The sequence below is a fragment of the Cyprinus carpio genome, chromosome B17, assembly GCF_018340385.1.
Source record: "Cyprinus carpio isolate SPL01 chromosome B17, ASM1834038v1, whole genome shotgun sequence".
NCBI classification, from domain to species: Eukaryota; Metazoa; Chordata; class Actinopteri; order Cypriniformes; family Cyprinidae; genus Cyprinus; species Cyprinus carpio.
The window spans coordinates 8,155,297-8,168,184 of NC_056613.1; the positions used below are offsets into that span (position 1 = coordinate 8,155,297).

At 36.4% G+C, this 12,888-nt stretch overlaps 1 protein-coding gene across 23 annotated transcripts in view; it reads right to left on the minus strand.

Annotated features, from left to right (window-relative positions):
- The window catches only part of LOC109057157 (neurexin-3a), a 270,223-nt gene extending 264,159 nt beyond the window's left edge, over positions 1 to 6,064 (minus strand). For 16 of the 23 annotated variants that reach the window (XM_042742036.1, XM_042742019.1, XM_042742035.1 and 13 more), the window contains exons 1-2: positions 5,887 to 6,064; positions 193 to 1,381 (exon numbers count right to left, since the gene is read on the minus strand). In XM_042742036.1, the coding sequence (XP_042597970.1) occupies positions 193 to 889 (697 nt within the window). In that variant the 5' untranslated portion in view covers positions 890 to 1,381; positions 5,887 to 6,064. The remainder of the gene's footprint in view (positions 1 to 192; positions 1,382 to 5,886) is intronic. The other 7 variants (XM_042742017.1, XM_042742018.1, XM_042742016.1 and 4 more) reach the window with 1 other exon arrangement.
- Positions 6,065 to 12,888: the final 6,824 nt, after the last annotated feature.

Here is a 12,888-nt window from a genome sequence, read left to right on the forward strand (position 1 = left end):
TTAGAGTCAAACTTCAGTAGCATGAAGGATTCTATGAAACATTATTCACATTTCAGCAATTAAGACTGACAATTTAGAGTATAATTAGATGGGTGCCAATAAACGTTTGAGAAAAGATTTTACATCGCATATACAGTACAAAGTCAACATTACAATTACTCTTATCAAGCTGTAAAATATAGACCGTTTTACCTTCGTTGCAGAATCGGCCAACATATTCTGTCTTAGAACAATCACAAAGCGGTTCCCCATCCACAACGGAACACGTTCCTCCGTTCTCGCATGGGTTCTCCATGCAGATCCCCTCTATGTCCATGCGGACTCTCTGGCTGCTTAGCAGAATAGGTTCCTTGTTATTGTACTTCAGTTCCCTGATAATTCCCTTAAACGGCGGAAGATCCTTCACTGTCGGGAGAGTGAGCACAGAAATACGAATATCTTGAGGGACTCCTCCCAGGAAGAGGTCACTAACGATCTTCATGTACTGCCTCTGTGGCCGCACCTCACCCGATTTGCTCACTCCGTCCAGAACCAGCACAGTTCTCAGGTTGTACCTGCTCAGGGTGGCAGAATGCCAGCTGCTGTCATTGACTCGCTTGTCCGATACGACTGTGGTCTCGGCGCAGTCGATGCCGAACTGCAACTGGAGCTTCCCTTCGACCACCATGAGTTGCAGGAAGTCGCAGAAGCCACCATCGTCAAAGTACAGGATTAAGGCGGTGGACACGTCTGTTTTGAACTGGAAGTTGAGGTCACTTCTGGTGCTGGCATCCCAGCGGAGATAGCGTGCCCACTGGCCTTGCGACCCTGTAAACTCCAGGCCCAAGCAGGGCCCAAGCACATTACTGATCAGCAGCTGCAACTGGACTGAGAATCTGAAGAAATTCATTGTAAAAGTGCTGGAGATTTGGGGTTATTATCCTGAACAGAAGGAAATCATTGAATTTGCTTTGGTTCAAAGGTCAGTATATCCAAAGTACATCCCACAGTATGCCCAGAGATACTAAAGAAGAGGTGAGATCGTCAACGCAGCAACAAACAAAAAATATCCTAAAAGAGGAGAGGGAGTTAAGAGGAGAACAGTCTTAAATAACAGTCATAAGGCCAATGACATTGCACAACAATCCAATCTCTGTCAGGCGACAATAAAAGTACTTCTTCCACGTTTCCTGGAATGGATCAACTTGAGTAGATGAGCAGATGAGGTGCTCTGTGTCTGCTGAGGTTCTGTTTTCTTCTGGTTTCTCCTCAGACCTCAATCATCCAGACAGGTCCTCCAGGTCGGACTCTTTCTGTATTTAGGAAAACCAGTGCAGACTGCATGATGCCTTGTGGGTAACGTAGTCCATACAGTTACTCTGCCCCGTCTAGTGCACAATAGCTGTCAAAATAGAAAAGCATCAAATTACAAATGAATACACGGATGTCTCAGTCTATCGAGTGTGTGATTCTTTTTATGCATAAAACACAAAAGCATAAAAATATATTATGTAACACAACAATTCAGTACACTTTCACAAATATTATCATGAAAAGCTGCATTTGAATAAGTCTCTCATTATTTTGTAAAATGCAAGTCCTGATAAAGCCTAATTAAATGTTTCTATTTTAGAGGCATTTTATCCAAAAGATTCTTGTGTGTTATCGGTCATCTAGTGTGTAAATTAGCAGCATTATTCACATGGCAGCTCCAGCTATCATTCAATAGCAGTGAGTCCTTGTTTATCTGATGATGTGGAAAATTAAAAGGCTTTCTGCAGGATGCACAATGCATGAAAACAATAATATGCATGTCGACACATTCTCATGACACATACTTCACATTTCTAGTACACACTTCATCTTAACACTAGGTCTAAAAACCCATAATATTTTGCTTTAAAAAATATTTAATTTAGGTGTGGTCCTTCATTTTAAACAACAACAAATAAAAAAAGGCATTGCATAAAGATATTAAAATCTATAATTATTGTGCATTGTATTTATTATAATCGTTTATATATATATATATATTTTTTTTTTTTTTTTTTTTTTTTTTAAGAATGTTGCATAACAAGATGCAGTAAAATGCAACAGAAATGTTTATTTTGTGGATTAAAATAATTACAGGGCTTTTTTAACACATCCTTAATCACAAACAAAGTGGCCTGTTTTGTTCTACAAATATGAGAGAAGATTCCCATGCTGAGCTGACATTTGGCCTTGAACCAGCACAGATTAGTAGGACTTTTGTGAAGGCAAAACGCAGCTCTGGCTCCTCTTAACATGTGTCCCCTATGTGCATAAATGAATAGGCTCCAATTACATGGCAACATGCCAGGTGTAACCTAATATACATCTAATATTGCCCATGTCCTTGCTAGAGGCGTAGGCAGCAGGTACGGCAGGACAATAGTGCTACCAGCCCACGCAATTCAACCGAGCCGAAACACAATGCATGCCGTCAGAGCTCTGCCTGCTACAGCTGAAGAGGGGAAAAAGAGCGAGAGACCGCATGCTTGTAACAGATACTCCACATTGGCTTGCGCCCACACCTCAAAATATGCATGTGTGCTTTCTCTTTTTCTTTTTTTTGTCTGGCGAGGGCTTGCAAAGAGGAGGAGAGAGGTGAAAAGGCTAAACTGAGCACATCATTGTCCTCATCGATATGTGATAGACACACCCCACTGGGAACGGCACATGACACAACAACATAAAACCCCTGCATTTGGATCCCGGTTAAAAAGTCGGCAAGTAGGAGAAGGAGGTGTAATGGAGGAAGGGGGGCATGTTAATGACAGCAGGCCCAACCATTCATCAGACACACAAAGCTGGGTTTTACCACAGGTGCCTCAATTACGCTCTGCCATTACAACAGAAGAGCTGCGACAAAATGTCCTCCAGTGCGCCCCGATGATATCATGGAGGCTTTGGGAGGAGGTGCACGCCATTTCAGCGAGCTCAGCTCCGTATGTGACACGTTTGCCGTCGAGCATCCGGGTGGTGGAGCGGAGGTGTGGGCGAGGTAAAGCTGGGCCAAAATGGATGACATCAGTGTCCGGTGCTCTCCTCCTGGGCTGCCAGCCGGTGAATGGGAGGCGTGAGGCACCTACCTGGCCTCATACAGCCTCTCCCCAGTGACCCAGAGTGGGCATGGGTACCACCAGCAACCCCCTAAACATCCCACTGCAGAGGAACAGTGACTTGTGAGCGGTTCTGCAGCAGTCGTTTACGGCATTACATCACCTTGCCAAAACACAGCATCCTTGAGCCATGATTCACTATAATACCCCTCATAATCAGAAACAGAGGATTAGGAATATGATTTATGACCAAATTTCACTGTGGTAAAGGTGTGGAGTGTGAGCATAATATAGGGCTCTGATCAGGACAGAAAGATCACGTCACACTGCGGTGTATTGCAAAGGCAGAGTATTTTGGAGACTGAGCATTACACAACGCCAATAGGAAATATTCTTCAATGCGACACAGATAAAAAGGCGATTTGAAGGAATTAAAAAACACAAAAAAAAAAAAAAAAAAATCAAACGCTGCAGAACGATTATTCGTTACAAAACTAGGAAATGTGTTACTTATTATATTCGGTAAACAAAACAAGAATATATATTTTACATAGCGTTCATTAAATATCTAATACATTTATATGTGCATATATATGTGTATTTTTCAGTTTTAGAATTATCAGTGTAAATTATTCTAATTCGTTTATCTCCGTGAAAAAATACATCGGTTGCATTAAAATCATTTATTGATATGTAAATTGAGATTATAACCAACACCCGTGTGAACAAAATGATACAAAATACAGGGAAACGAAACAATATAAATGTCCTTTTATTTTAATTTTAGCTAACGTGTAATGCGATTTTAAAACATTTGAAACATGTATATTTTTAAGCAAAAATCGTTTATATGGATTATTATATTTGAAAGGGTTTAGTGCTCCAATATATCGTTTTTAAAACAGCATTTCGCTTCGTTTCACCCGTTTAAAATGGTGCACAATATACACACAAAATGTGCTCTGATACACTGAAATCTCGCTTTTGATTCAGATTATTAGTGCACAATTCAGTCACCTAAAATAAGGTACGTCAGTCTCAAAAATAAATGAGCACATGTATAAACAGACCGACAAAATAATTTTGGTGAGAGGACACTGCATCATATTTCACACAAAAGATGTTGCAAAACACCACAAGGTGATATTAAACTCGAGCGTCATGGAGAAATTAAACACGCTCGAATAAATATATGACATTATTTTAATTCAGACATACGAGTTCATTTTCATTTGTCAGCTGTGAGAAAAAAAAATCGTCGATGAATGTGTGTGTTTGACAAGGCCGCGCTCAGGAAATATCTACCCCGACAATTTCAGGGCAAACGATAGGCTACTGTCTGGGTGGATGTGTTAACATTTCGGCAAAAATGTTAACACACAAATACAATGTGTTTAGCCCCAATTATTATTTTGACAAAAACATTAAATGTACTAAAAAACACAAGCCTGAATAGTCTACCTTTAAAATGAGTGTGTGAGCGCGCTAGTGTGTGTTATACTGGATTATTACCAAAGTATATTAAATTCCAGGAGATCTAAATGAGCCACTACAAATTGATGAGAACGAATTAAGATATTCTAATAATGCACTGTACTCACTTGAGCACTTCAGAGCAAGACAAAAAAGAGCTGAACGTGCATGTTATACATGTAAACGTGCAAAAAATTCTAGAAAAAAATTCTAACATTTCGATTGTCACATCAAGACAGATGTTTATATCGAATAATTTATTAGGGTTTTTGAATATTCTTACATCACTGCAACGTGTTAATAGCCACCCCTGAATTTATATATATATATATATATATATATATATATATATATATATATATATATATATATATATATATATCAAATAAAAGACTGCTTAAATTCCCCTATACATTTCGTCTAATAAAATCCAGAATAAAGTAGTACACTTATAGACCTTATTAGTAAAACGTTTAGGCTAACTACACCACGTGTGCATCCTAAAAATAAATTTTAGCCACATAAATTTGTAGCAAATGTTAATAAATTTCCATACATGCGCAAAAAGGTAAAATGGATATGCGTTCCTGTGTATTATGACCAGACCGTGTCTAGGTGCATTCATAAGGATGGACCTTCAGTGGGCATGCGTGTTGTTTATCTTGAGTGGCAGTTGATCATGGGCTCCACAGACACCGGAGAACTCTTATTCATTATTCACAGCTACCTTTACAGATTAAGAAAAGCACAGGTCTCCTGAGAGCAAAGCGCGAAATTGTTTGTTACATGTTTACGGAGGAAAAGGCGTGCTTTTTTCGTATTTACTACAAGAATACAGACATATGTTGTCTAACCTACTGAGAATAAACGAAATATTCTGTGATATTTCTGACAAAAAAGAGAGTCAGTAACGTTACATATTTATTTTTGAGCCCAAAATTTTGTTTCGAAAACCGCTCAACTCTGACAGAAATATTCTACTGTTTCCACACTGAGCTCTGCACAGAAGATAACCGTCTATCCTTGAAGAATAAATACCAGTAAATGTATTTTTAGAGTTCGACATCATGTGTAAAACCTCTTTTCGTTTCTTGTGTTGTGGGCCTGAATGATAATATAGTTTAGTATTTTTATCGCGCTTCTCCGCGAAACAACGCGAATGTCTTTATTTTGATTCAGTGCAACACGCCGCGGTCACAGAACTAAAAGTAAAATTAAACAACAATCGTGATTTAGAATGTAAAAATAAGCTGACTAAGTGTAAATATTTGAAGTAAGTGATGAACTTGTAACATCCCGGCGAGCTTTCAATCATTCCATACCAAAATAAAAAAAAGAGAAACAGACTAACCTCAGTTTTCGAAAAAAATCCCAAAGCGTAATAATCCACATTACATTCCCAACAGGCTCTATATGTTTGATCCACGCCGCTAAATGTCGGTGTTTCGCGGTCTTGTGTGAAGATGTTTTACCCTCGTTCTGTGCTCGCTTGCAGTTACCGAGAGCCGCGCGCTCAGAGACACTGTTGGACCATCACGAGATTTTCACACACGCGCCGCGCGACCCCGCCTTCTTCTTACTGCGAGGCTCGCGCCATTTAAAGGTGTAGTAAACTCTGAGAGAAAACTTGGCCACAAACAAACGAGTTTCTTTTTGGAGCGGTAGGTACATGTATATGAGGAAAGGAACACGAAATGTCTACGAGATGTCTGTGTTTGCTTACGTTTGTGGATCCATGCAATACATTTCTAGCACTTGTACATTGCAACCTAATCAGTAAATTTGAGGGTTTTTTTCTTTCTTGTGGCTGCACTCAGGACAACAGAAAGACCTGAGAGAATATGCTGTCCTTGGTGCTGAACTTCACCACAAACACAACTGCTGTGCACCAGCTGCATTTTGAATTGAATGGGGGGTTTAGTGGCAATGTATTTTGACTTCCAAAAGAGTATAAAGCTATTTTCCAGATAGTTTGCTACTTGGGACGTAAGTGAAATCTGCACACTCAAAAAAAAAAAAAAAAAACTAACATTGCAATCAAAAGGTGTTGACCATGTCATTGATTTGCAGCCCAAATGATCCATCATAGATCCTACAGAATATTGAGCGTGTCTCTGAGTTGAATGGATCGAACCTCTCCGGCCTGCAGAGTCAAGCTCATCTAATGCTGTATGATACGTGTTTGAGGCAGAAAAGCTATCAGAGGTAAGCATGTTGCAATGTTGAGATTCTTCTAGTAGTGCTTTATCACCTGCAGTGCCTGTGAGATGACTCGTTTGGTCTCATTCACACAGTAAGAATTAAAGTTAGGCTTCCACTCTTTTGTGCGCCTGTCCATTCCAGTATTCACCAATGACTAATAGGTCTTGAGGCATCTACAAGCCCTGTGTGACAGACTGGCTCACTTTATCCCCTTCAGTACATTTCAGACACTATGCAAAGACAAGCTTTCCAAACCACCCTCTAAAAATCAGTCCCTTCACCTGAAAGCTTGACATCTCCCTTATTCACTCACATCCAACCAATTTCCTGTCATTACCAGTACACAGCCAGGTCAGATGGCATGTCACTACTGTTGTTTTCATGCAAACTCCATGCCCTTTTATCTTCTGCAGTTCAGTAGATATGATACTCTGTGCTCATATAAAGATATGTGACCCTGGTCCACAAAAGCAGTAATAAGTCACACGGGTATATCTGTAGCAATAGCCAACAATACACTGTATGGGTCAAAATTATAGATTTTTCTTTTATGCCAAAAATCATTAGGATATTAAGTAAAGATCATGTTCCATAAAGATATTTTGTTAATATCCTACCGTAAATATATGAAAACTTATTTTTTTGATTAGTAACATGCATCCTTTAAAGGCGATTTTCTCAATATTTAGAATTTTTTGCACCCTTAGATTCCAGATTATTTTATTTTATTATTTTATTATATAAGCTTATTTAATCAGTTTTCAGATGACATATAAATCTGTTTTAAAAAATGTAACCTTATTACTGGTTTTGTGGTCACATATGTGAAGATAGTGACAGATATAAAGATGCACATCAAATTGAAGTAGGCCGAGACATATTAAATCTGTGGAACTGGACTGAACATAGTAAAATGTTTAAAAACTCAATGGACATTCCATGAATTCTGTGACTGCTCTGACCATATATTTTCTAAACGCATGTCATTGTTCTCATTGTGAACAATTCATCCGTGCATGCTTATTTTTATTTTTTTGACCTCATAATTTTTAATTAAAATAACTTGACCTTTTGATTAATCTTCATCAATCATTTATTTGCACAGAAGCTGCATCTGAAGCAACATGGCTGAAAACAAACTCATCGACATCTTGGATGGCCTAAGAGAAAGTAAATTATCAGTTTTTTTCATTTTGGGTGAACTATTCCTTTAACGTGCCCATGTAAATACAACAGACTTACCACATAACATAGAGACTGAGAGTTTTATCTGCAGAAGATTTATATTGAAGCATTACAGCAGGATGTTTACCACCTGTTGTCATTCAATATATTGTGACATAAAACAAAAGAGAGGAACAGATGACAGCCTTCGCACTCACTAACAATCTGAGTGCATAAAACAGTACAGTACACCTGTACAGTACAGAAAGCAAAGGAAACCATCTGTTTATTCTCCTAAGCACTGCAAACAACCTGCCTGCTAGCTACTCTGTTATCACCAGCGTGTAAGGAGAGAGTTTACAGGGTGGCATTCTGCAGATATTGATTTCTGCAGTTAATTCATAAAGGTCCCAGCTGTTCTTTTTCAATTAAACTTGGAAGCCGCCTGGGTCAAGTGGATCAATGTTGCGCCTGCAGGTATGAGTTCCGAGCAGATTTACTTAGATTGACTAAGTAAACAACATATTGACTGACACACTCACATTCCTGAGCTTCCTGTGTTGCAGCTGATGACACAAGCTGAAAAAGAGAGCATGCTGTTAGAGACTGACAGCTCTGTTCTCCTATTCTGTTTAACTTTGCTCTGGAAGACTGACCTATGGAGTTATCAGTTCCAGGGTTTACTTTTAACCCAGTATTTCTTGTTGTAATAAGTATTTTTCTTTGCTTTTCTTAGTTTCCGTAGAGCCAAGGCATCTTTCTCTCTCTCGTACACTCTTATTCATGTCTAGTGTCAGAAGGAAATCAGACAAGCAACACAAGCTTTGTTGTAAAAGGATGATAAGGGAAAAAAGGATAAGTTCAGTCACTTCATAGTGGCTGGCTTTACTATGAAAGACCTCTGTTTGCAAAGCACATAAGAAAGTCAGGTTTCTTCAGCATGATTTTAAGTCTTAGTCTGAGCAAATCTAAAGCCACCATTTCATAAAATCGGATAAATAGAGAAGAGCTTCCTGCTGGGGGTACAATAATAAACTGTATACACCATAATTTAACCTTCAGGGTGAATGTACACTACAAATAATCAGTTAAAGGGATAGTTTGTTCATTATTTATGATCTCTAATGTATTCTACTGGACTTCTACTTTTGTCATCATTTACTCACCCTCATGTCATTCCAAATTTGTACAATTTTCATTTTTCTGCAGAACACAGAAGAAAACATTGTCTAAATTACAAATGTCAACAAGGTCCATTAGTAAAGGGAAATGATTTTGGACAGTATAAATATTTGTATTTGTATACAAAATATATACAAATAGGCCAAAAAACATATGAGGAAATTTAAATAACTAAAATATATTGAAAATTTCTTCATTGAAATGTATTGCAAAATCAATCCTTTTTGTTCATGTTTTGCATATATTCAAATATATTTAAAATGATATGTGAAAATATTTGCAGAATTAGACAGACTACATCAAATATGGCAGTACAAACCTCAAATGTCAGGCCTCACTATTAGTTCTTGCAAATCATGTGAACAAACGTCATGATATGTGAGAAGTTTCACAAAACAAATGAGCTTTAAGGATTGAAAATAATTTATTTATTTAAATTTTTTGGCTGCATGTAGTGCAGGGAAGCCTTTGTTCTCCTTTAAATTAAATAACTGATAAAAAATATATATTTTTAAACAAGATTTTGAACAATATATTTTAAAGATATTTTTATATACAGTATATAATAGAAATAAAATTGACAAATAAAAAAGGAAATATGAATAACTACAAATTATCAAAAATATATTTAAGTATACTTTAAAATCAGAATTTTTTTATAATTTTAAAATATATCTGAAAATTGGCAGTATAGGCATTACTACATCAAATGGTGGCACAAATTTCAAATGTCAACTAATGTTAAACCTCTTTGATATGCCACAAGACCAAACGTCATGAACCAGTGAGGTTTGATGTTAGTAAACCTAACCTAATCATAAAATAGACTTAAAATATTAATTTTTATTACCAACTATGAGAAAAACTATTCTTTAATTTTCAGAAGAAAATGTATTTAGGATTAAAATTAATGGTCAAAGGTGAGCATTTCAAAATATTTAAATGAGGAGGGGGATTGAAAGAGTCTGGAGCAAAAAATATTGTGTATCTGTGTGTGTGTGTGTGTGTGTGTGTGTGTAAGACAGAAGAGCCAAAATTGCATTAAGAAAAAGGAGATACAGTGTAGAGAGAGTCAATCTGACAGATAGAAACAAAGAGAGAGATAGAAAACTAGAGAAAAAAGAAAGAGCGATAATATACTGAGTCACTGGAGCATTCACTGACATTTCCTCTGAGATTTTCACATTCATCAAGCAAGATCTCCATATCGCACATCTCTGTCTTTCTCTCACTGTGATCAACCTTCTGTGAGCATCTGCTCAAGCCCTCCACGCTGAAGCTGTGCTGGAGAATCAGCCCATGTGCAGAATATCTGTGTCTCACATTTACACCCTGTCTAACTTACTCAACCATTATCTCAGAGCACAGCCTTACCTATTACATATTTTTTAAGCATAAGAATTCACTATTGTGTTTCTAAGTGACTCTTTTGTTTCTGTTTTGCCCCTATCCACAAAAAAAAAAAAAAAAAAAAAAAAAAACACAAACAAGGTCACTTCCAACAGTTAGCTAAGTAACAGACTCTAAATTAATAGTGAAAACATGCCTTCATAGTCCCAAAGGTTCCCATCTGGCATACTGAGATCAACATGTCTTATATAACAGGAACAGACCTGCTAATGATTCCTTTATTTGGCTTCCCAAACCTGCTGACATCAGATTAGTCCCAAGTCACTGCTGCCTATCATTCCAAACCTGTTTAACTTTCTTCTGTGGAACATAAAATATTGTTTAACAAAATAAGATATCAAGCCTTGTTTTTAGAACAATCAAAATTAATTTTCAAAAGGTTTATGCTTAAAATGTTAAAAAAGCGTTTTCAATCGAAAAAGAATAATAATATGGATCCCCTTTTCAGGTTTTTACTAAATTTACAAAAACTAACTAACAAAAAACTTAAAAAAAAAAAATGCAAAACAAAAACAACACAACCAAACAACAACAAAAACACTTAAAACATCAAAAAAACAAAAACAACAGCACAATAAAAAACAAAACCACACAACAACAACAACAATACATAAATAAAACACAAAACAAAACCTTGGTCTAAAAGTTTCTCTCTCCCTCTTACTGCAGTGGAAAAACATGTATTCCGGGAAGTTCTCTCTTTCTCTCACTTTTTCCCATGCCTATTTTCTTTCCAAAGAAGTATAGGCATTGCCTGAGTTCTGGGAATGCAGACATTATCAAAGCCTCATTTCCTTGATGTCGGGTGGCTCATTACTCGCCCTGACATCATAAGTGCATTACACTAGACACGTCCTGTCCCTAGATCGGTCCAACTTCCATTAAATTTCCCAGAGCTGATTCTATAGAGATTATCTAATTCTAGCTACTTCTGTCTCTCTGAATCTGTTATCTGACTTCATCAACTTCCTCCCCCTTTCCTCCTCCTGTCTGCCAGTCTCTGAAAACTCCTTCCCCATCTCACTCTCTCCTCGAAGTCAAGTTGGAGTTTTAACTTTCAAATGCATTTCTGGGAAGTGTATGAGATGATTTGGAATAGCTCTTTCATTGCAAAAAATGTAACAAATAAGTGAGCATAATGCACATGGTTTCATTGTTCTACAGCAGCGGTGGATCTTTCATCTTGGCTCCTGAGTGCTCCGTCCTCCCACCTTGACTCTAATTACTGTGATTACACTGCCATCTTTAAAAGTCTTCATTGGCTCATTCCTCAACATGACCATTTATTTTCGAGCCAAGAAGAACTTATCTATGTCAAGCCAATTCTGCTTGCTTTAAATAGAAGTGTAGAGCCACAAGGGTAGAGGAACAGCACAGGAAATACATCACTGCCTGCACTTATATTGCCATTTATGCTTCAGATGAGCCTAGTGCTCCATCTTCTTGCAAAATTTGTATAAGCCATTTTTTTGAATATGGTGGAAAGTTTTTTTTTTTTTTTTTTTTTTTAATAATCCCATTCACATTCTATTGCATTGTAAAATAATTCCATTCTTGCATGGACTAACCCTTACCCCTAACAAGGACAATAATCTAACCAAACCAAATTTTCATAAGAATTATGTTTAAAATATAAAAAGGTTTTTCCAATGGGGAAAGAAAAATAAATGTGTATTATATTTTAATGTTTATGTAATTTGTATTTATTTACATTTTTATCTTGCTCACTACTTCACTAAATTTAGTTAGATTTCCCGAAAATAAGTCTTAGTCTCTTATGTCATTTTTCTTTTCAAGTAAAAAATATATTGTTTTATTAAGTGTATTAAGTGTTTTATTATAAATACATTAAAATAATGTTTTGGCTCATTCCATGACCATTTATTTTTGAAAACAAGAAATGCATCACTTCCTGCACTTGCATTGCTGTTTCTGCTTCAGATGAACCTAGTGCTTCTTATTGCAAAATCTGAATATGTGTAATTTGATATTAATTATTAAATTAATATTATTATTTTTTAGTCTTAAACATTGTTTTAAATTGCATGATGTTTCCGGTCTTAATTCTATTATTTTTGTTTTGCTTTCTTTTCATATTTTATTATTAGTCTTTAAATTGTATTGTACAATGGATGTTTTGTTTGGTATGTTGTGCAGCACTTTGGTCAGTATTTATGTTGTTTTAAAGGGCTATATAAATGAACTTGACTTGACTTGACTGAATATGCTGTTCTGGGTTTTTATTAATTTAATTTATTTTAATTTAATTTAATTTAATTTAATTTAATTTAATTTTATTTTATTTTATTTTATTTTATTTTATTTTAAGTAGTACATCTATTTCACAATCCATTGTACTGTATATAAATCCCATTCTTGCATTTAGAGAGCCATT